The 23,173-nt window shown below is 43.2% G+C and overlaps 1 protein-coding gene across 3 annotated transcripts in view; it reads right to left on the reverse strand.

Moving 5' to 3' along the window:
• Positions 1–23,173, reverse strand: part of Cnnm2 (cyclin and CBS domain divalent metal cation transport mediator 2) — a 118,499-nt gene that overhangs the window by 19,597 nt on the left and 75,729 nt on the right. For 2 of the 3 annotated variants that reach the window (XM_048338331.1, XM_048338332.1), the window contains exons 3-5: positions 6,024–6,167; positions 4,157–4,294; positions 1,946–2,115 (exon numbers count right to left, since the gene is read on the reverse strand). In XM_048338331.1, coding sequence (XP_048194288.1) covers positions 1,946–2,115; positions 4,157–4,294; positions 6,024–6,167 — 452 coding nt within the window. Of the gene's footprint in view, positions 1–1,945; positions 2,116–2,136; positions 3,958–4,156; positions 4,295–6,023; positions 6,168–23,173 lie in introns of those variants that run through there. The other variant, XM_048338333.1, reaches the window with a different exon arrangement.

Genomic DNA, 23,173 nt, shown 5'->3' on the forward strand with positions numbered 1-23,173 from the left:
CTATCAGCAAGTGGTATGATGTGATCAGTTATACCTTCACTCATTTCCAGACATGAGAGTACTACACACACACACACACACACACACACACACACACACACACACACACGTCCTGCATGAATGCAAACCTGTCAGTCCCTGACCCTTCACACCTGAGAAGAATGATATTCTTGTTTTCTTTGGTACTGGAATTTGAACTCAGGGCCTGTGCTTGCTAGGCAGTTACTCTACTATTTGAGTCACCGACCAGTCCCTTTTTCTTGCTTGCTTCCTTCCTTCCTCTCCTTTCTTTCTTTTTCTTTTCTTTTCTTTTGTGCCAGTCCTGGGGCTTGAACTCAGGGCCTGGGCACTGTCCCTGAGCATTTTTGCTCAAGGCTAGCACTTTACCACTTGGTTTTCTTTCTTCTTCTTCTTTTTTTTTAACCACTTCTGGTTTTCTGGTAGTTAATTGGAGGTAAGAGACTGGTGGACTTTCCTGCCTGGATTGGCTTTGAACCACAATCCTCAGCTCTCCCCGTTCTGAGGAGCTAGGATCATAGGTGAGAGCCACTGGTACCCAGCACTTTAGTTTGTTTGTTTTTTAAATTTTGTTTGGGCTGCTCCGGACCTCAGTCCTCCTATTTATACTCCATGGTTAGCTGGGATGACAGCATGTACAATCATGTCCTGATACTGATTGAGATGGGTGGCTAACTTTTTGCCTGGGCTGACCTTGAACTGTAATTCTCCTGAGACCTATCTCCTAAAGAGCTGGGATTACAGGTGTAAGACGCCACACTCAGCTAGTCATTTTCAAATAAGAATAACTTTCTTAATTCATGTAGATAATTAGGGTCCTGCTAGACTCAGGTAAATTTTAGGGCCTACCAAGTACTAATTACACTGTTGAAATGATACCTCCAGTTAGGAGTAACCAAGAAATATGAGAAAGATTAAGGGCTAGTATTCTGGTAGTAAAATAAATTCAGATTTCCTGAAAAAGTGATTTATTAAAATAAAGAAGTGTCAGAAAGTAGGATTATCTTCACTGTAATGCCTCTGTTGACCTGCAGGCCAAGGGCAGCACCTGTTAATATATCAAAGTGAGCTGGGGCGCTGGTGGCTCACACCTGTAATCCTAGCTACTCAAGAGCCTGAGATCTGAGGATTGCAGTTCAAAGCCAGCCCGGGCAAGAAAGACTGGAGAGTCTTATCTCCAATTAGCCACCAGAAAACTGGAAGTGGAGCTGTGGATCAAAGTGACAGAGCACTAACTAGCCTTGAGAGTTCAAGAACATTACCCAGGCCCCAAGTTCAAGCCCCACAACTGCCAAAAATAAAGTATCTCAAGGTGATATAACAAGGTCTCAAGTGGAAAGCTCTCAAGGAGGATCCACAGTGGACGGCCTTCCTGCCTCGGGTATGGGATTATATCAGTTTAGTGAGAAGAAGTTATTTGCGATAGTCTCAAGGTCCCGTCATTACTTTATCAGTTGCTCTTCAAGGTCTAATTAGTAACCAGGAATAACACGACAGCGAGTGCTGTGATAATCCTAATGGTGCGAGTGTTAGAGACTGCTGAATAGAGGTAAGTCCTAATAAGAGATAGGAACAAAAAAATGATACAGAAAGGACCAAGAAACTCATGACAATAAATTGCAAATACCCACAATTGGACAAGGATAAGCATTTTCCCAAACTCTTCAAAAATATTAGCAACCAAATTCATCATTCTTCCATTGACTCAGCACCTCGGTCATTACTAAGCACCTTTCAATATTAGAACTCAAAAGAATTAATGGTATCATTTTATATTAGAATTATCTTATAATTGGATCACCACTATGACAACGGAGAGATAAAATTATTCCCGTATAAGGCAAGCCAAGTACACACACCTCGACCCCATCACCTATACCAGGCCTTCTGTGAGCTGAAAAGACAACTGTTGAATAATCCCTCTGACCTGCAGAATGAGAACGAAGTAGTCTACAGGTTTGTTTCGCTGGTAGAGGTAGTACTCTGGGGCTTTCTTGTTCTTCTCATCATACTTCAGCTCCTGGATGACATTGGGGTGCTTTAGCAGCCTTAGAAGAATCTTCTCTGACATCTGGGATGGGCTAAATGCTTCTACTTCTATAGACATAAACACAACTTGACATTACACTTCAAACGGATGGAAACATCATGCTAGTTATTAAGGTGCTCAGGTAATGTGAATAGAACATGGGTGCACGAGACTTCCGCGTGCTGATCCACGGGGGACAGATTACCTGGGAGAAATCAGAAAATGCTGAATGCTTACATTTGCTCCTTTTTAAAAAGTCATTTCAACCTGTCATTGGTTTCAGTCTCATAAAAGTACTCTACGTTTCCAACTTGTGGAAATGAAAACCAACCAGTAGCAGGCTCCGTGAGTGCCGGGACACCCTTAACAAGCCACCACAGCCTGGCTGTCCGACAACAGGCAAGGGAGGAAGCCGCGTGGAAGCACGGAGGGTGGGTTAGTACCGGTGCAGACGCCTCTCGTCCTCCACTTAGCCTGACAAAATCTGGGACCACTGAGGGAGAGATGTGGAAGAAAAGCAAGGCCGTGCACACATCAACATGCACTCCAACTTGCCAACAAAAATGGAATGTTGGTCAGCACTTACAATGGTAGTAACTTTATTGAGAACAACAACAACAAAAAATCAAGATTACGGACTTAGAGTGCTATTGGAGAAGTGGACTTTATGATTTCTCAGAGGCAGAGTAGGATAACATTCAGGTTTCATGTGTGGTTCTTCCTTGACGAGGGACAATCGTCTCAGAATTAGGAAAAGAATAATAAGCGAGTTACAGGTATCACTTTTTTTATTTTTGTAAAAATGTGATGCTCTATAGGAAGCTATAAATTCTGCATTCACTTCTGTGACTTTTTTTGTCAATAATAAAATAAGAGTACATTGCAGAAAATTTGGAAAATACAGAAAATATAAAGAAAATAAAAAATGATCTATGAACCAACAACTTAGATAACCATTCAGAACAATTTGGTGAGTATTTCTTTCCAGTGCTTTGCCTAGGCATGTGTGTCTGTGTACATGTGTGTACTTGACACACAAAAGCATAACTACAATCTTAACGTACACATGCTTTTACATCCTGGCTTTTCCCACTTCTCGCTAAGTCATAGACACTTGGCCATGTCATAAATTTTAACTGTGAGCATTTTCCATGTCTCAGAAAATGTGATCTGAAAGCGTAGGTAACATCCGGTCACGTGATCGCTGTTAGCCTTCTTTTCAAAATACTGTAAGTATACTGCATACAGTTGACAGGTAATGGCTGACCATCCTGGAAACAGACGTCTTCTACAAAAGCCTCTGGGTATATTCAGATTTTTTTCACCCTTCCCCTGGCCATCAGAGCTCACCCTTCACCTACAAGGCCATGTGGGGTGTGAGAGGGTTTAGTCAGTCTCTCAAATCCATTCAACCTTGACCTCTCGGAAGCAGCGAGTGCCGGCTGGCCTGGTGGCTTTAAATAATGTGAACATTTGTCTCCTGGAATAGGCCCAAGTTAGTAATCTGATCTGAAGAGGCCACCATGAAATCCATGTCAAAGTCCTTAGAATCTCTCATTTCATCAAAGCCATAAGAGTTAAGGATTTAATTCTCAAAATCTACTTTTTTTTTTTTTAAATCTTCTTTGCAAACCATAGCGCCTGTGTGACCACTGATGTCCAAGTGTTCTTCCAAGGCAAGCTGAAGAGAGAATTACTCAACTGTCCAATCAAACGAGGTGCTGTCTGGTGTGCCTGTCAGCCTACTCCGCCAGCTGCCCTCCGTGGAGGGCATGGAGCTCCTTCTCGGGAAGGAGATGACTGGCCTAGGTACACATGCAGTGTGGCGCTAACATTCATCCTTACCTTTCAGACCCATTTTAAGTTACTGCTCCACCTCTGGTAAATGTCTCAGAGGGCTCATGCCGACACTGAACACAGGAGAGGAGAGAATTTAAAGAGAAAACAAAACAAAACAAAACAAAAACAAAACAAAACAAAAAACAAAACACAAAAGTGGCATTACTCATCACCCCATTTCCCAGTCTCCATCCCCAGCCCCCCAAGTCAGCAGCGGTGCGGAGAGGCTCGGGGCTGGCGGTGATCTCCAGCTGTGATAAGCACACTTGCCTGTTGCTAGGAAACGATGCATGGCCAGGAGAAGCTGTGGTGATATTTTAACCTTCATCTCGCTGTCTGTCTGCTTAAAGGCAGAAAAATCCTGTTTTCTTTCACGATGGGCCACTTTCTTTTTCGTTCTGTTATCAGCTGAGGAGGGATGAGAAAATAAGAAAACACAATACATTAGATCAGGGCTCTTTGGGGATAGAAGAGCTGACGTCCATGTCTCCAGGGGTGCAAGCTACCTACAGATGCCACGTGTAAACAGAAAGGGGGGGGGGCGGATTCTCACCGAATTGGCGCACATAACCACCACAGTAGGTCACAGTAAGTCACAGCAGATCACCCTTCAGACCTCATGAAGGTCATTAGAGTGCTGAGATGAGGCTCAACTGAGTAGAAGTGGACAGAAGCCCCCCAGGAACCTATAGCAGACCGTGTAGGCCGGGAGTGAACACGTGGTCTCGCTCACTCAATGTCACCACAGTCAGTGAAGCAGCAGCACTGAGCTGTCCCAGAGGGAAGCTGTCTCTGCCTTGACCAACCCCCACAGTCCCAGCTGAAAGGAAATAAACACACTAACAAGACCCCTCACGAAACAAACAAGAATACACTCATAGAATACTATCTTCACTGGGTTTGCCTCATTTCTATTCCAGACCATGAGATTCTCAAGGTCAAGCAAACACAGAGAGAGTGATCAACTTACAGGGGTGAGCAAATTTCCTGGGGAAAGGGCCAGAGAGTAAATATTTTAGGCTCTGTGGGCTAGATAGTTTCTATTGCAACGACTCCACTTCTCTTTTAGTAAGAACAGACAGCATAAATGAATGAGTACAGTGAAACTTTATCCATGGACATGAAAATTGGAATTTCATTTACTGTCTACATGTCGCAAAGTAATTATTCTTCTTTTGATTTTTTCCCCCAATAATTTAAAAATAGAAAAGCCATTCTTAGCTCACAGGGCATACAAAATCATTTGGCAGGCACTTGAGGGTTGTGGCTTACCAACCCAAATCTAGATGGGATCTCAAGCAAAACCATTTTTCAAGAACTTGGGGGGATAAAGTAATGATCTAGGGGAAAAAGACTGGTTTAAAGATAAGACCCCCATTGCCTTCTTTGTCCTCAAGAATCATGTCTCTGCACTTTGAATTCTTGTCAGGGCAAAACAAATTTTTAGACTGTTCTAGAGAGAAGATAATCACTGCCTTACATTTTACTTCTGTCTCAAATTCTTTGGAGAATCAACTAATGTAAGTCAATATTAAAAAAATAGTTTTCTAGGGCAGCAGCTGTCATCATCATTACTGATCTTTTGAGATCAAGAAACCTAGCCAGGCACCAGAGACCTAGTGAGATTTAAATCTCACTACTCAGGAGGCTGAGATATGAGGATCAAGATCTGAAGCCAGTACAATCAGGAAAAGCTGTAAGACTATAATCTCCAGTTAACCAGCAAAAAGCCAGAAGTGGAGGTATGGCTGGAGTGGTAGAGTGCCAGATAAGAGAAAGAGGACCTGAGTTCAAGCCCCTGTGCCAGCACAAAAAGAAATAAAGAAAGTAATTAGAAAACAAATTAGCACGGAGCAGTGTAAGAGCAGATGCTCCATGATGCAGACTAGGTATGTGCAGAGACACGGTCAGGAGCAGCAGGATTATCAAAAGAACACTGTTACTTGGAATCACAGAATCAGCCTCTTTGGTGGCCTTGATGAAGAGGCTGGGATAGACTGAGAGGTTGTGCCAGCCCCCCCACATCAAGCATAATTATAAACAAAGGTGTCCAATAAGAAGGAATGTTAGATCACTCATAAAGCCACCATGCTGGGAAAAGCAAAAGTTTGGGGAAATTATACTCAGTATTACTCACTGTATAAATCTGTTTCATCTAGGATCTCAGATTTGATGATTTCTTCAATCACGTCTTCTAAGGTGACAATTCCCAGAACTTCATAAAATGGGTCTCCTTCTCCTTCATTGTTTACCCGCTGCACAATGGCCAGGTGAGATTTACCTTTAAAGAAAATAAAGTTTTATAACATAATTTTCTAGATTCCCCAAATTTCGTGCCATATACAGTTAGTGTAAAAAAAAAATAGCATCAGTGTCCAGTGCTGGTGGCTCATTCCCGTAATCCTAGCTACTCAAGAGGCTGAGATCTGAGGATCACAGTTCAAAGCCAGCCCAGGCAGAAAAGTCTGTGAGTTATCTCCAATAAACAACTCAGAAAAAACCATTAAGGAGAGCTGTAGCTCAAGTGGTAGAGCATTAGCCTTAAGCAAAAGCAGCTCAGACCAGGCCCCGAGTTCAAGCCCCACGACCAGGAAAAAACACACACACACACACACACACACACACACACACACACACACAAAAACAGCAAATGTTTTTGCAGCAAAACTTTTCTACCAAATTTCCTAAGAGTTAAAATGGTGTAGGATAGCACAGCCACATGGAAAAGCTTCCTGAACTATTGAAAGCAGGGAAACTGAGGCAGAAGAGCATCAAGTTGCTTGACATGCACAGCACATCTCTTTCCAAGGGTTGTCCGTGGACCCCCAGGACCCCCAAGACCACCTGGACAATGGTGAGGCCAAGCCATTTTCCTAAGGATATTCACCACCAGCTCCTCCAGCTCCTCTTAGTACCTGTGCCTTATTTGGCACCAGTGCCAGGGCCAGGGGCACACACGGCGCCCATGCTCCCAGTTCAGCACATGGGAAGAGAACAGAGCTGGAGAATGTCCTTGATAAAGCAATACAAACTATTCACACCAGTTAGATCTTCATCCTGAGGATGTGTCCTTTAATGATCTGCCTGACCAAGTGGGATGGACCATAAACACCACTGTTACATTGAAGTGTAATTGTCTTGAAGAACAAAAGGCACTTGTGTGGCTGGCTTGCCATTTGTTTACCAGCCAGTCTTTCTTTTCTTTTGGCAGCACTGGGCATGGAAGGCAGAGCCTCACACATGCCAGGAGAGGCAAGCACGCTGCCACTGACCCATACCCCCAGCCCAAGCCACTCTCTGTGGTTATTTTGTTTTTGTCAGTGATACTGGGGTTTGAACATACTAACCAGGTGTCTCCCACTTGAAGCACATCCCACGCCTCTAAACCACTGTTTTCATTGAACACTTTCAGTTGAAGGAATGACTACCCAACTATGTTTGTTTTTTTTTATGTGAGTACTTGACACTTTTGTGAAAATGAACAAAACGAGCAGGAAAACCATGGGAAGTATTTGCTGTCAACGATAAACACTGAGATTCCAATGGCAAATGTGAATTTTGAGAAACTTGCATCTTATCTCTATGAGCTTGACAGCTTCTCAGGAGTTAAAAAATTGTTTTCTTTTAATGGGGTAGGTGACAGGAATGAATGTAGCTTTTACATATTGGCTATTGTGACACACCACTTTTTGAAGAACTGCACAATTTTATGAAGCAGTATTCTTATTTTTTATTTATTTTGGTTGTGTGGCTTGAACTCAGGGCCTGGGCACTGTCCCTGAGCTCTTTAGCTCAAGGATACCACTCTACCACATTGAACCACAGCTTCACTTCCAGCTTCTGAGTGGTTAGTTGGAGATAAGAGCCAGCCCGGGCTGGCTCTGAACAGCAATCATCAGATCTCAGCTTCCTGAGTAGCTAGATTTACAGGCATAAGCCACTAGCCCCTTAGGGCCTGAGCACTATCCTTGGCTGAGAAATCAAACCCAGGGCTTCATGTATGCAAGGCAAGCACTCTACCACTAGGCCATATTCCCAGCCCCATCAATGATTTTTTTTTTTAAAGAAACATTTTAGACTTTCAGAAGAGTTGCAAAGACAGTACAGTGTTCCTATAGATTCTTCATCCCAATTTCCCCATCATTCTATCTTGCATTACCATGATACATTTGTCAAACTATGAAACCAACATTGGTTAACACTATTATTAAATAAACACCAGAGTTAATTCTTCCAAAAATTTCTGTTTGTTTTGTCTGAGACTGCTTGGCTGACTAACACCTGAGCCACACCTCCAAAGCCCCCTTTCTGTTTCATTATCTCATTACCCAATCAGAGCACAGATTACATTTAGTTGCCACATCTCCTGGCCTTTGCAGTCCTGTCTTGTTTTCCATGATGTTGACTACCTCAAGGAGTACAAGACAGGACTCCTGTGAAACGTCTTGTGCTGCTGGTGGCTCATGCTCTTCTCATGATGAGACTCGGCTTGGGTTTCCAGTTCCATCAAATCAAGGGTTACAGGGGCTGGGGATATAGCCTAGTGGCAAGAGTGCCTGCCTCGGATACACGAGGCCCTAGGTTCGATTCCCCAGCACCACATATACAGAAAACGGCCAGAAGCGGCGCTGTGGCTCAAGTGGCAGAGTGCTAGCCTTGAGCGGGAAGAAGCCAGGGACAGTGCTCAGGCCCTGAGTCCAAGGCCCAGGACTGGCCAAAAAAAAAAAAAAAAAAAAAAATCAAGGGTTACACAACATTTTCCCGCCATCACTGATGGTTTATCACCTGGTTAAGGTGGCATTTCCCAGGTTCCTTCACTGTAAGCTATTCATGCTCTTTTGTCCTAATTCTATTTGTGGAAGCAAGTTATTGGTACAACCTATCCCCAAGGGGGTGGTGGTAAGCAGCAATTAAGCTCTTCTTTCTGGAATGGTGAGTAGCTACCTATATTGTTGGGAGAGGAGAATTTCTACATATATTCATTCCTCTTAATTCTGCTGCAAAGATTTCAGGCCAAAGGATGTTAATGGAACTGATCATTTTTTTAAAATCTACTGAAAATAATAATAATTTTTTAAAGTCCATTGGTAAGATCTGAGGTTCTAAATTCATTTAACCTTTAAGAAACTACCACGTAGGGAGTTTTGTTGTATATTAAAGGAGAATACGTGTAACTGTCCCAGGCTCCTCTTTCGCAGGTATGTATCCATGTAAGGCCTCATTTTGTTCACATACGTCATCTGAACAAACACACAGTGCACAGACTGAATGCACAAAATGTGAACTGATTCCATTCAGCTAGGTAATGGAGATGCAAAACACTTTCTCCTTACTATTTTTGTTTTGGATAATATGGCTATTTTAAATAAAAAATGTTATTTAGGTTAACATGTAATAGCTTATTATCATTTTTTAATAAGCTAAATGTAAATATTGTTTAAACATGACAGTTTTTTTTAACACAAAGTAAATATCAAAGGACATAATCTGCATGAACCAGGATTCAAGGGTCCTCTAAGATTCATAAGAGCCTAAGAGATCCTGCAGTAAGAAAGCATAAGAACTGCTGCTTCGGGGGCTCAGGGTGGGGGCAAGGGAAGAAGGTAAGCTCCCAAGTTCAACAATCTTGAACCTGACCTCTAGCCCTGCCACTTGGCAGCCATTCAAGCCAGATGATGGTGGGCAAACTACAGAACATTTCTGAGATTCTCCTTTTCTCCAAAACCAAGTTCACAACAACTGCCACTGTGTAGGATTGTTAGCACTCCACAGAGACAGAGAAAATGATAACTTATTATTTACTTATTATTTTATTAATATTTTTCTCCAATTCTAAAGCACCATCAATTATGACCAGCTTAGTGAGAGGGAAAAAATAGCCCACTACGTTAAATACACACATGCAACCTCATTGTGTTCATACATCATTAAATAAACTGCATTGTTAAATGGCAACTCCTTTGTACAACTACTTAAAGATAATATAAAAAAATATATAACCAAGAACTGGTGTACTTCGATTTCAGGGGAAAAAATATCAAAATAGTGAAATATATCTCTCAAATACCAATATGGTTTTCCCAATTCCAACACATCTAAAACATATTCATAAATTAAGCCAATGTGTATACATTATCTGGAAACTTTATCATAATCAAGTGTCACACACACATACACACATACATACACCTTTGGGGATTTTTAAATTTTTAAATCTTTTGGTGGTATTGGAGTTTGGAGTCAGAGCCTTCCACTTGCTAGACAAGCACTCTACCATGTGAGCACTTTAGCCATGCCCCTGGTGACATTTATACAACTTTTGAAGTGATAGCATTGGGACAGAGACTTTAAATAGGTTTAGCTAACATTTTGCATTAGGTGGGTTCATTCAGACACAACTAGTCAGCACAACAAGCATTTGCTACAGGCCAGGTGTGATCAAGGTGCTTGGGAACCTGATCACAACTGACCTCTGGGAACCTGGCTTGGGAACTGCAGATCAGCTGGCTTCTTCTGTAACCCAGCAGTTTTAACTTTTGCCCTGCCTCAGACCCTGCATGGGTGACAATATGGGCAGACCTAGAAATCTGAATAGTTAGACAATTAGGCATGCTAACAATTTTTATCCTTTGTGTGCTCATGCTCAAAGAATGAAAATATTTTGAGCAAAGGAGTCTAGAAGGGAAACTTATCAGCCGCAGATATAAACCCTGTAGCAGGTCAAGTCAACTTGAGTCTAGTCAATTCCATCCGGTAAGTTTCTCACATCTGCCTTCCCAAGGACCCAACATAAGCAGTTAAAAATTCTTGGTAAATGCTGTCTGTCGAAAGTTAAATTCTTTTGCTATTCCCAGCTTGTGATCATTTAAAAGGAATTTTCCAAAGCAAGGTCTAATATTAGACTCAAAATGAAGTTTCCATTCCACTGAGGCGCTATTCTCACCAAAGTAACTAGCGCATAATCAGATTGTCTTGGAGCAATTCGTTTACATGCAGATGGGCATACTTGAAATACCAGCTGCAAAGTACCACAGACGGAGAAAGGTCCTTACTCCAAGAGAAACCACTCACGTGGGCTAGACTTCCGAGACTGAACATTATTAAGTTTTTCCTGCCAGTTCTCTTGTAGCCACTTACACACCCTCACCTCTAGCTTTGAAACTTCTGCATCAGCCCACAGCCACATTCTTTTAGCTCTGGAATTCCTGGTGAGAAGGCCTGTTTTCTGAGCCCACTTCCTGGCATGTGGTACAAAAGAAAAGAAAAGAAGAAAAAAAAAGAAGGGAGAGAGGGGAGGAGAGGGAGGGAAGGAGGGGGAAATCCCCCTGCCCTTCCCAGAGCCTTTGGCTGTACCAGTGATTCAAGGTACCAGCCTTATCTGCCTCAGATCCTTTGATATGGGGTCTTTAGGCCTCATCTTATAATCAATTTGTAAAAAAAAATGTATAGCACTTGGGAATTTGAGGCAAGAAGACTGCAAAATTGAGGCCAGCCTAGACTACATATGTGGCAAGACTATCTCAAGGAATGGAATGGAAGGAGGGAAAGAATATAAACAACTTTTAAAAAGTTAAGTCTAAAAGGTGTTTCTGTGTTGTTGTTTTTTTTTTTTGTTTTTTTTTTTAAAAACCTGGGTGTCTGGAGGAATTGTCAGGATAGAAAGCAAAAAAGCAACTTGGAGAGAATAAAGTATCAACAAACCATGTGATGACAAAAATAGAAACGAATAGATTCTTAATTTCCAAGGAGAATGAGAGCATAGCAATGAGAAAAACATGTAACTACAGGTATTCAGTAACCCTAAGTAAGTTGGGGTGAACAGTACGTAGCACAGTGGTCGTGTCCAGGGCCCGGAAGCTCCTCTCTCAGGCTAACTACATGCGGTCTTGCCATGCGCAAGTTACTTTGAACTGTCCTGACATTTAGCATTCAGTCTAGTCCTAGAAATGCAGGGAGACAGGCGCACTAAGCTGTGTGAAAGAGAACCTAAATGGGCTTGCTTTTAGGCTTCAGGGCCTCAGGAAGGCATCTCCACACAAAATTGAGAACACTAAGAAGCTACTGTGATGGTCTGACGCTGCTCTGTGTTCCAGGCAGGGCATGTGGACACATAGAACATAGGAGCTATACCATGGAACTCACATTGTCCATACAAGAACTGGAATCCGAAGCTGGGGGGGGGGGGGGGGTGGCGGGTGGCTCACGTCTGTCATCCTAGCTACTCAGGAGGCTGAGATCTGAGGATCTCAAAGCCAGCCTGGGCAGGAAACTCCATGAGACTCTTATCTCCAATTAACCACCAGAAAACTGGAAGTGGTGCTGTGGCTCAAGTGATAGAGCTCTAGCTTTGAGCTGAAAAGCTCAGGGACAGCACCCAAGCCCAGAGTTCAAGCCCCTCAACAAGAAAGAAAGAAAGAAAGAAAAGAAAGAAAGAAAGAAAGAAAGAAAGAAAGAAAGAAAGAAAGAAAGAAAGAAAGAAAGGAAGGAAAGAAGGAAGGAAGGAAGGAAGGAAGGAAGGAAGGAAGGAAGGAAGGAAGGAAGGAAGGAAGGAAGGAAGGAAGGAAGGAAGGAAGGAAGGAAGGAAGGAAGGAAGGAAGGAAGGAAGGAAGGAAGGAAGGAAGGAAGGAAGGAAGGAAGGAAGGAAGGAAGGAAGGAAGGAAGAAGAGAGAGAGAGAAGAAAGAAGAGAGAGAAAGAAAGAAAGAAAGAAAGAAAGAAAGAAAGAAAGAGCAAGAGAGAGAAAGAAAACTGGAATCCAATTTCTACCTGTGGTAGGAACTGAAGTTACTTCTTATATCTCATCTGTGGACTAGGAAACTGGCCCAGCATGGTAGTGGGTCTTCACGTGTAAACACATGTCTAGGCTCTGATTTTGAGTGACTGACACTGTTTGTATTTTGACAATCGGCAAATGTCAACAGCCAGCAGGATAGTGCCCAGGCTGATGAGAGTATGTGTCACGGCCAGATGAAAACATCTGCTTGACGTCATCAATGTTGCTGGAATGATGAGAAAAGGGACAGTAGACAGACTGACTGGAACAGGGGAGAAAGAAATCCAAGAGGCGGTGTGAAGCAGAACTGAATTAGGCCCAACCTCACACAGCTGTGCTAACAAGAAAAATGACACACGGTAGTCCCAAAGACCTAATAATGCGAGCACCAGGCAAAGGGAGCCCTGGAGTCCAGCAACGCCATTCAAACCCCAGGAAGCAAACAAACAGAAGATCCAATAAAGAGAAACAAGCTGACATGTTACGTTCACCATCCACAGCTGCGTCACACAGCTCCAAGGGACATGGTTAACATGGATCACAGCACTTCCTTGGGCATGTCATGGCCCCTCACCAACCAAGGACAGAATGACATTTGACACCTCCTTAATGTTAATGGACTTCCAGTTTACTAACACAAAACTGTCACAAGCCAATGGGCAGGAATCACAAGCCTCATGAGGACTCTGGAAGGAAGAAATACTCCAAGTTGCAGCAGACATACTACAATGGCCACAGTTGAGAGCTCCCAAGGAAGCCAGCCTGCAAAATAATCGTCAAGAAGTCAGTGCAATTAAGTAGAATTAGAATCGGATTTAGTCTGATTTATAAGTGAATACACTGATCATGTGGAATTTGAAAATAAGCATAATATATAAGCCATAAAACACTCTGCTGTGGATTTATCTATGATCTCTAGTGTCAGATCAATTCATTTATTTGTTCAATAATACTGCATGTCTACGGTGCCAAGTTCCTAGCACAGGGAACAGAGGAAAATCTTGGCCCTCCAGGAACATTCTAGTACAGAGGTAGGTACCAAGGGAAACAAAAAACCTATGTCAGACTGTGTGCAGTGTGCTATGATGGGCAAATAGTCAGGATTAGGATGGTGTTTAGCACAGGATGGGCAGGGCAAGACCTTCTGAGGTGACTGACATCTGAGCTAAGATGAAGGAGCTGAAGGAGTCACAGCAACAGACACAGGCTGTGTGGGATGTTCAGGTGACAGAACAGCAGAGGCCTTGAGAGGGCGGTGCCACTCACTGTGCTCAGGAGAAGGGAAGAGGGCGATGTGGCTGGGATACAGCAAGAAGGAAAGAGAAGGGGAAGGTGTGCAAAGTCACATACACCATGAACGGTCACCAAGACTGCAGCTTTACTCTAGACTGTGACTCACTAGAAAGTTCTCAGCAGTGAGAGACGTGAGCAGTGAGTGTGATGTCTTCTGGGCTAGTCCTGGGGGCTGAGCTGAGAGAGGCCAGGGCAGTGGTAAGAAGAGGGTGGTGGGTGGGGCTGGAGCAGGGCAGCCAGGAGGGAAGTTGGGGTCACAGTGGAGTAACCTCCTGAGAAGCTGAGATGGCAGGTGTGTGCGACAATGCCCAGCTTTGGAGATTATTTTTAGGGGATTTAGGATTTGCTGAGGGATTGGAAAAGGGGCAGAAGAGATGGGTAAGTACACACACACACACACACACACACACACACACACACACACACACACACTTAAAAAGGAAGAGGAGGAGCAGTAAGGATGGAGGAAAGATGATTTTGGTGACAAAACATGTTCATGAAAGGGAATGCCATGAAAGAGGATGTAAGGTTTACAGCGTAAGTGACTATGACTGTTGGGTGTGACTTCTACTATAGTCCTGAGTGCTTTAATAGGAACATAGACTGACCTGCTTCTGCAAGTACCTTTAGCCACACAGAGAGAAGGCCAAGAGAGTCTGGGTCTGATTTGTCCTCTCCTAAATAAGCCCTCTGGAAATGACTACCATTAAATCTCTAATCCAGTGTCATCCATTCCAAGCTTAAATGCTGCGATCATCTTGGTCTTTTCTCTCCCTTCTTTCCCCCGTTTTATGAATGATTGAATGCATGCATGCACAAAGTGCATAAAAAGAACTGCTCAATGAAACTGTATATGCAGAACCACTACCCTGGATGGACTGATGAGAAGCAGACCATTAACAACGGACAGAAGATGAGTGAAGTAGGAAGCTGGAGATGGGAGAGGAGCTAGGAGTGATTGAGTGACAAGAGAAATGGCTAAGTAGGTTCAGCAGCCCTGAGAGTCCAAGGGGAATTCAGCCCACCATGGCCTAATGCAGGACCAGAACCTTCTCCTCAGTGGTATCTCTTTGCTTACAGACAGATCACCTGGTAGCCCAGCAACCTACAGTGTGATGAGAATTTCAGGACAAGGGGAGTAAGTCTACTACATTTCAGTCTATGGAACTCTTGCTTCCTAGTTTGGGTCTTATACTCTCAGAAGAGGCAAACTTGTGGGGCGGTGCTGTGAGACGTACAATGTATGTCACCTGAAACAGCTCAGGCAGCAAGAGATATTTAGCTAGAAAAAAAGCTGGGCAGGGCTAACCCCTGCCATTAGATCACGAACACCAGAAATCAAAAGCAATCATTGGGTGCTTGTGTCACCTTATCCAACAGCTTGTTAGGATCATAAACTCCTCATTCATCTTTGTAGAACTCCTTATCCCCATCCCTCAGCCCTGCCACATCTAGCACACCAGCTGCTTCTCTACTCCTTTATATCTAAAGGAAAACTTAACTAAACCACAACCTAGTCCAAGTGCTCAACGATTCCCAAGTACTCGGTTCCCACCAACTACTAACTTACAAGAGAGAACATCAGAGAGGAGGGGTCAAAGGCCATCATAACCCAGAGTCCCCAACTGCCCCCCCCCTCCATCCTTCCATCTCTGTGCTCTTCCCATGCTCTCACACAGCTAGTCAGCTGTCATGACCTCCCCTCAGGATGTTCTTCTGCTGGCAAGATGCTCTTCGCCATCACAGCCTTTTCGTCCTCCTTAACTTTTAACTCCTCTAAAAATATCACCTATGTCAGGGTGCCTCTCCTGTTCCCAGGGGGAGAAATATTCTTTTACATTTCTGAACTCCCATAGCTGAATTCCCCTTAGACATCTATCTCCTTCTGCTTTTTTTTTTTAAAAAAAAAACTTTTTTCTTTATTGCCAAAGTGTAGTACAGAGGGGTTACAGATTCATATGTCAGGCAGTGAGTGAGTACATTTCTTGTTCAACTTGTTACCTCCTCCCTCATTTTCCCTCCACCTCCCCCCTCTCCTTTTCCCTCTCCCCCCAAGAGTTGTGCAGTTGATTTACACCAAATGGTTTTGTAATTATTGCTTTTGGAACAGTTTGTCTTCTTATCCCTTGTCTGCTTTACATTACAGTTCATGTGCTGCTTCCTATAGCCTAGAAACCCTTATTTCCTACTCTTCTCTACCCTGTCCCACCATTTGAGTCACTCTGCCAGTCCTTATAGCACTGATTATTTTTTGTATAGAATCCTGTTTTATGCTAGGGTTCTCTGGACTGTGTTCCTCCTATTTGTGCTTCCCTTTGTTGCTAGGATGACAGGTGTGTGTTTTTGCATCCAACCATTGAATGAGATGTAATCTCGAGGACTTTTATGCCCAGGCTGGCCTCAAAGCATGATCCCTCAATCTCCACCTTGCAGGCAGCTAGGATTACCAGTGTGGCCCCTGTGCTTAGGCAATCCAGGCATCACTCGTAACAGTAGATGAGTCCTTTCCTTATTTATTTCCCCCCTCAGCTCAAAGGTTCAAAAATCAAAAGAAAGATAATCCCTGAATTACATACCACATAACACAAACACAAAAAGCCACTTCTCACAACACTAACATACACAGATGAATGCTTATACACACTTTGTAGGTCTTCTTCTGACTCTTACAGTAATTAGTTTAATATTACATGAGCTACAATGGGTTCAATTTGCCAAAAGAGAAGTAACACAATTTCACTTAGAGAGTTACCACTGAGTTATTTCTGTACTACTCAAAGCTAAAATAAGCTGGATGTGCAAGTACATGCTTGTACTCTCGGTGCTTGGGAAGCAGAGGCAGGAGAATCACAAGTTCCAGGCCAGCCAGGGCCATGAGAGAGACAGTGTCTAAAAAAGAAAAAAGCTAAAATTAAAATAAAACAACAAACGCCATGGATTTTTTTAAAGTACTTATTTTACCTTACGATCCCCACCAGAGCGCATTTTTTCCAATTGAATTTTCCCACCATAAAATAACCAGAAAAATGTGACACAGATCTTAAAATAGCCCTACATAAACAATATGTGAGTGTATATATAGAAGCACTTGCTGTATATAGAAATCCCTGGGTTTAAGCGATGATAACTTGTTGCTATTCTGGGAGACAAAAGATCCCTTTTACCCAAAACTTTACTATTTTCAAAAATTCCAAAGGCTAACCAGTGAGTGGCTGCCTCATCCCTGGCTGGACAGCAACTCCAAGCCCGTCACCAGCAACCGCTCCCAGGGAGGCCTGACCAACATGGCTGCCATGGGTTTTACTGGACTGGAAGACGGGCTCTTGTTTTCTAGAAAACCCCCAGAAGCCTATCTGGAAGTAGTGAAGAGGAAGATTTAGCCCATACTATTTCTAAGACCATACTATTGCTAAGATCATATCACGGATGGAAGTGTGAATTTATTGATAATGTAGTAGATTCTAAGATTTGTGTTGTGTGTGTATATGCACATACAACTCAGGGCTTTGCGTTCTCACCTGTCTTTTTCATTCTAGGTTGGAGCTCTTCAACTTTCTGGGCTATATTTCATTTATCCAAAAACTACCTTCTTGCACATTTCTAGAGGTTTCCTCTTCCCTTAGATTTAAGTATTGTTTTTGAGGTTACAATTGTATGTTATCTCCATTATTTATATGATTCAATTTTTTATAGTATGCTTAATATGTCATCTAAAAATTTGATCTCAATCTTTATAAAACACTTTCATATTAAGTACTACTTTTAGCCAGGTAAAGTGGTTTATGCTTGGAATCCCAGCTCCTCAGAAGGTGATCAGGAAAATAATAGTTTGAGGTCAGCCTGGGCAAAAGGAGACCTTGTCTCATAATCAGTAAGCTGAGATGTGGTGGTTTGTACTACAGCTACACAGGAGGCCATTGGTAGGAAGATCTAGTCTGTCGCTGACAAGGAAAAATCTCAACATTTACCCTACCTGAAAAATAACTGAGCAAAAAAAAAACTGACTGGAGGCGTGACTCCAGTGGCAGAAGACCTGCCTAGCCAGCACAAAGCCCTCATCAAACAAGCAAACAAATAAGCCACCTACAGCTTTCTCATCAGCAAATTCTCTTTTCCACTCATCAGTCTTACACTCAGTATATAAACATTATTTCCACTAGAGGACTGTGTATACACCGATGTCTACTTCCTTGAGGACACATTTGATTTTAAAAGATGAATCAGAAAATTGTCGTTCATGTTATAAAACATCCTCTGCTTTACAAAACATCATTTTTATTACATTTTTCATTTTGAGATAACGGTATATCTACAAACTGTGGTTTTAAAAAGAAAAAAGACAGATCACACCTATTTTTACCCAAGACCCCACTACTTTTCCTAGGTTCCCTAATGGTAATGGTGTAAAACCATGACCACATCCCAGTCAGGTTGCTGCTGACCTGGACCTGGTGGAGAACAAGGCACCACCACAAAGGCCTCTTCTATTGCTAGCCAGAACCTCTTCACTCCATCTCCCTACCCTCAGATCATTAACAGCTTCCTTCAGGAAGGAAGGATATAGTTACCTGTTAACAGTGACTCTTAAACTTCAGGCTTTAAGTTTAAATAAAACTCACAAGAAGGCAATGAATAGGAAACATCTTTCTATCAACAGAAAATTGTTTCAGATGAAACTCTTATTTACAAAATGTTTTTGCAGCACTGATGTTTGAACTCAGAGCCTCACTCTGGTTGGGGGGAGACCTCCCCCTGAGCCATGCCCCTCTTTTTGCTTTTAGGTGTTTTTCAGATAAGGCCAGTCTCCCATTGTGATTCTCCTATATGTCTCCCACCATAGCTAGGATTACAGATAAGAGCCATCACAGCTAGCTCGTTGATTGAGATGGGATTCCTGCTAACTTTCTGTCTGAGTAGCCTCTGACTGGCAATCCTCCAGACTTCTACTGCTCATGCAGCTAGGATTCCCTGTGTGAACTGCCACACCTGGCTTTTCTTATCCTTTTCTTTTTTGGGGGGACAGGATCTTGCTATGTTGTCCAGGCTGATTATTGAACTCCTGAGCCCAAGAGTTCTTCCCATTTCAGCCTTCTTTATAGTTGGCACTACAAGCTTGTTGGATTAGGCACAACTCTATTTTTTTTTGGCCAGGCATAGGGCTTGAACTCAGGGCCTGGGCACTGTCTCTGGCCTCTTTGTGTTCAAGGCTGGTGCTCTACCACTTGAGAGACACAACTCTTAAAAATCAAGAGCAGGTTCCAATTCTGGCAAGATGAACTAACCTACATGAGGAACATAGAGGTGCAGTTATAAAAGCAAATGCTCAGATAGATTGCACTTCAAGAGCAGCAGAGAGCAGAGCCTTGATTTAATGAATGTCTGCAGAGGTACTTCCATGGCACTATTGTTTTTATTTTGCAGGCAACTCCTTCTTGGCGTCTCTCAATGTAGACTGATTCAAGAGTCCCTGGTCATGTAATTCAACACTGATCTAAGTGTGGCCATTAAAGGGATTTTGTGAATGTAATACAAGTCCCTAAGGGGTTAACTTTAGGTAAGGGAGATTATTTTGGGTGGACCCGACTTAACCAGCCAGAAGGCCTTAAGAGCAGGAGGAAGGCTTTCTGAAAGAAAGAAGACATTCCATTTGCAGAGAAAAGTGTCAGAAGTTGGGTATGGTGACGCACACCTATAATCCCAGTATTTGGGAGGCTGAGGCAGGAGGATTGAGCATTCAAGGCCAGCCTGGACCATAACACGTGACTGCTTACAAAAACAAAGCAAACTAAAAGAGAAATGCCTGTGAGTTTCAGCCTGCTTGAGATCCTCCCTTCTTGAAAGCCAGTCCGGCCCATGTCAGGCTCCTAGAGCTTCATAAACCATAAACCAGGTGCTTAGCGTAAATCCCTTGGTGAATGCGCGCATGTACATCTGCTGCCTATTCAGTTTCTCTGGTTGAACTCAATGGAGAGACTCAGGATCCACACCACTAGGGGACTGAGAGAAAGCCAGTATTAAAAGAAAACTAGGATTAGACTGAGTTCTCATTTCCCAAGGTCAAGACAATAGATTATCTATGAAGATATACTAGTGAATATGTGTGCCCTGTTACACAGATCAGCTTAGTCAACTTGTCAGTAGAAATAACAGAGCAAATCAAATATCCTATCAGAACAAAGATGTAACCACACTGTTATGTGTGAAAGACAGGAAGACAGAGTCTTACAAGTACTTTGTTCGAAACCATCCTCTAGCTTATACCTAATTTTAGGCTCCCAGGCCACACACAGAGGACCGGCAGAGATTCCTAACCACTGCCTGTTTGTTATCTCTCTTTTGCTTGTTCTTCAATCTTCCTGTGAGATTCTTTTGCCAGAAATCCAAAGTGAGGCAATAATAGAAAATTCCAGTTACCATGTGAATTGCTTAATGGCTTTATCCAAAGGATTTGCAAGAGAAAAAAAAAATCCCATGAACCAACAGAACCAAGACTGAGGAGTTTTTTCCATGATTTCTCTCTCCCAGAGTATTTAAAGACTTGGATTTTCCCATCTTTTGGGGAAATGTTTTCTTATAAATAGTTGAGGCATGCTGGCATCTTTTCTGGTGGTCTGTAATGCGCACTGTACGATCCCGGAATGTTTTCCTAGTAAATGATCTGCAATGGAAAGCATGCCTGAGACAAAAGATGACGCCCAGACCGCCTCCATGGGAACCTTGCATCTCTCCCAAGGGACAGGTAGTCCTCTTCTATAGAACAAGGCCATTTTTGTCTTCCTTTAGCCTTGTAGCCTTGGTAGGGATGATAAAGGAGAACTGATCACACTAGTTGGGTAATGATCCAACATACCTAGTAATAGTGGAAAATTTTAAAAGAGGAATAGAAATATACCTCTGGTGTTGAAATATCATTGCTTTCATTCTATGACTTGCTAGCTCTTCTGTCTCTTCCCTGAGCTTCAGTTTTGGGACCAATCATCATTTCAACTTTGTTTGGATGACTAGACTTATTCATACAAAGGAATTAAATTCTTAGGGGATTTGTGCAGTACAAGGAGACAAGAAGTGTAATTATACAAATGTGCATAAGAATGGATCCTCCTGTGATGGTCACAGTGAGCCAAAATTTCCAGAGCTCACACCAGGCACTGGTGGCTCACGCCTGTAATCCTAGCTACTCAGGAGGCTGAGATCTGAGGATTGCAGATCAAAGCCAGCCTGGGCAGGAAAGTCCATGGGACTCTTATCTCCAATAAACGTCTCAGAAAAATCTGGAAGTGATGCACTTTGACTCAAGTGGTAGAGTGCCAGCCTTGAGCAAAAGAAGCTCAAGACTCTACCCAAGCCCTGAGTTCAAGCCCCAGACTGGGGGGGGGGGAAGGGGAGGGGGGGGGGGGAGGGGAGGAGGAGGAGGAGGAGGAGGAGGAGGAGGAGGAGGAGGAGGAGGAGGAGGAGGAGGAGGAGGAGGAGGAGGAGGTCTTTATCCCCCTTTCCCATTCTCTATTCTGAAAGTTCTTTCTGAGGCTCACAATGTAGAAAGAGAATTCAGAACTGCTGCTGCTAAACAGCTATTGATTACTGCCATTGTCATTCACTGAATCTTGGAGTTGGATGGAAAATTGAAAGCCATTTACTTCCAATTCGTGTGTGTATGTGTGTGTGTGTGTGTGTGTGTGTGTGTGTGTGTGTGTGTGTGTGTGTGTGTGTGTGTGTGCCAGTCCTGGGGCTTGAACTCAAGGCCTGAACACTGTCCCTGGCTTCTTTGGCTCAAGGCTAGCACTTTACCACTTGAGCCACAGCACCACTTCTGGCTTTTCCTGTTTATGTAGTACTGAGGAATTGAACCTGGGGCTTCATGCATGCTAGGCAAACAAACCACTACTAAGCCATATTCCCAGCCCCATACTCTAATTCTAATTTAACACTTTCATATCTGTCACTTTGTACAAGTAATAAACTTGAAAAAATGTGGATAAAAATACTTCAAAGCACTCCTCTGTCTTGAAAATAAAGTAAGTCTTGGAGATTTGTTCTTCCGTTTCATTTCCAGACTCTGGAATCCTCAAGAACAAAAGATGCACCAGACATCAGTGGCTCACACCTGTAATCCTATCTAGTCTGGAGGAAGACATCTGAGGATCAAGGTTCAAAGCCAGCTCAGGCAAGAAAACACGTGAGAGTCTTAGCTCCAATTAATCACCAAAAAGCCACAAGCAGAGGTGTGGCTCAAGCAGTAGAGTTCTATCCTTGAGCAAAAAAAAAAAAACTTAAGAGACACTACCTAGACTCTGAGTTCAACGCTTTCTTTCATACACGTGTACACAAACACACACATACACACACACAGTGTCAGAGTCAGGGTAGATACATTGTTATAAAAAGTAAGTCAGAAATGAATCCTGTTTTCTGTGTGTGTGTGTCTGCCGGGTTCCTGTGTCCTGGTGACTACACACAGGCACCTGGTCCGGCATGGCTTCTGCTGGGCCTGCCTGGCGGGGAGCTAGCCGGTTAGATTCTTGGGCCCTGCGGGGGCCCTGCCAGAAGATGGAGACTTGGAGGGTCTGCTCAGGAGACTGGGGGATCGCTCTTATCTTCTCCCTCGTCAGTGGACGTTTTGCTCTGGGTTAACAGGCCGTTTGTCTTTGTAAACAAAAAATTTGCTTTCTCCAGTTTTCTGTTAATGGCAAAAGAATGAAAGCGAATAAAGTTTTACTGATTTTTGAGAAAAAAGTAAGTCAGAGCTGAGAATGTGGCTTAGTGGTAGAGTGCTTGTCTTGCATGCATGAAGCCCTGGGTTCAATTCCTCTGCACCATATAAACAGAAAAAGCCCGAAGTGGTGCTGTGGCTCAAGTGGTTGAGTGCTAGCCTTGAGCAAAAAGGAGCCAGGGACAGTGCTCAGGCCCTGAGTTCAAGCCCCAGGACTGGCGAAAAAAAAAATTAAGTCACCCTAAAGACATTAAGAAAACTGAACTGGGGGCTGGGGATATGGCCTAGTGGCAAGAGAGCCTGCCTCGTATACATGAGGCCCTGGGTTCGATTCCCCAGCACCACATATACAGAAAACGGCCAGAAGTGGCGCTGTGGCTCAAGTGGCAGAGTGCTAGCCTTGAGCAAAAGGAAGCCAGGGACAGTGCTCAGGCCGTGAGTCCAAGGCCCAGGACTGGCCAAAAAAAAAAAAAAAAAAAAAAAAAAGAAGAAAACTGAACTGGCTGAGCACCCATG

This window comes from Perognathus longimembris, chromosome 2 (genome assembly GCF_023159225.1).
Source record: "Perognathus longimembris pacificus isolate PPM17 chromosome 2, ASM2315922v1, whole genome shotgun sequence".
Taxonomy (NCBI): Eukaryota; Metazoa; Chordata; class Mammalia; order Rodentia; family Heteromyidae; genus Perognathus; species Perognathus longimembris.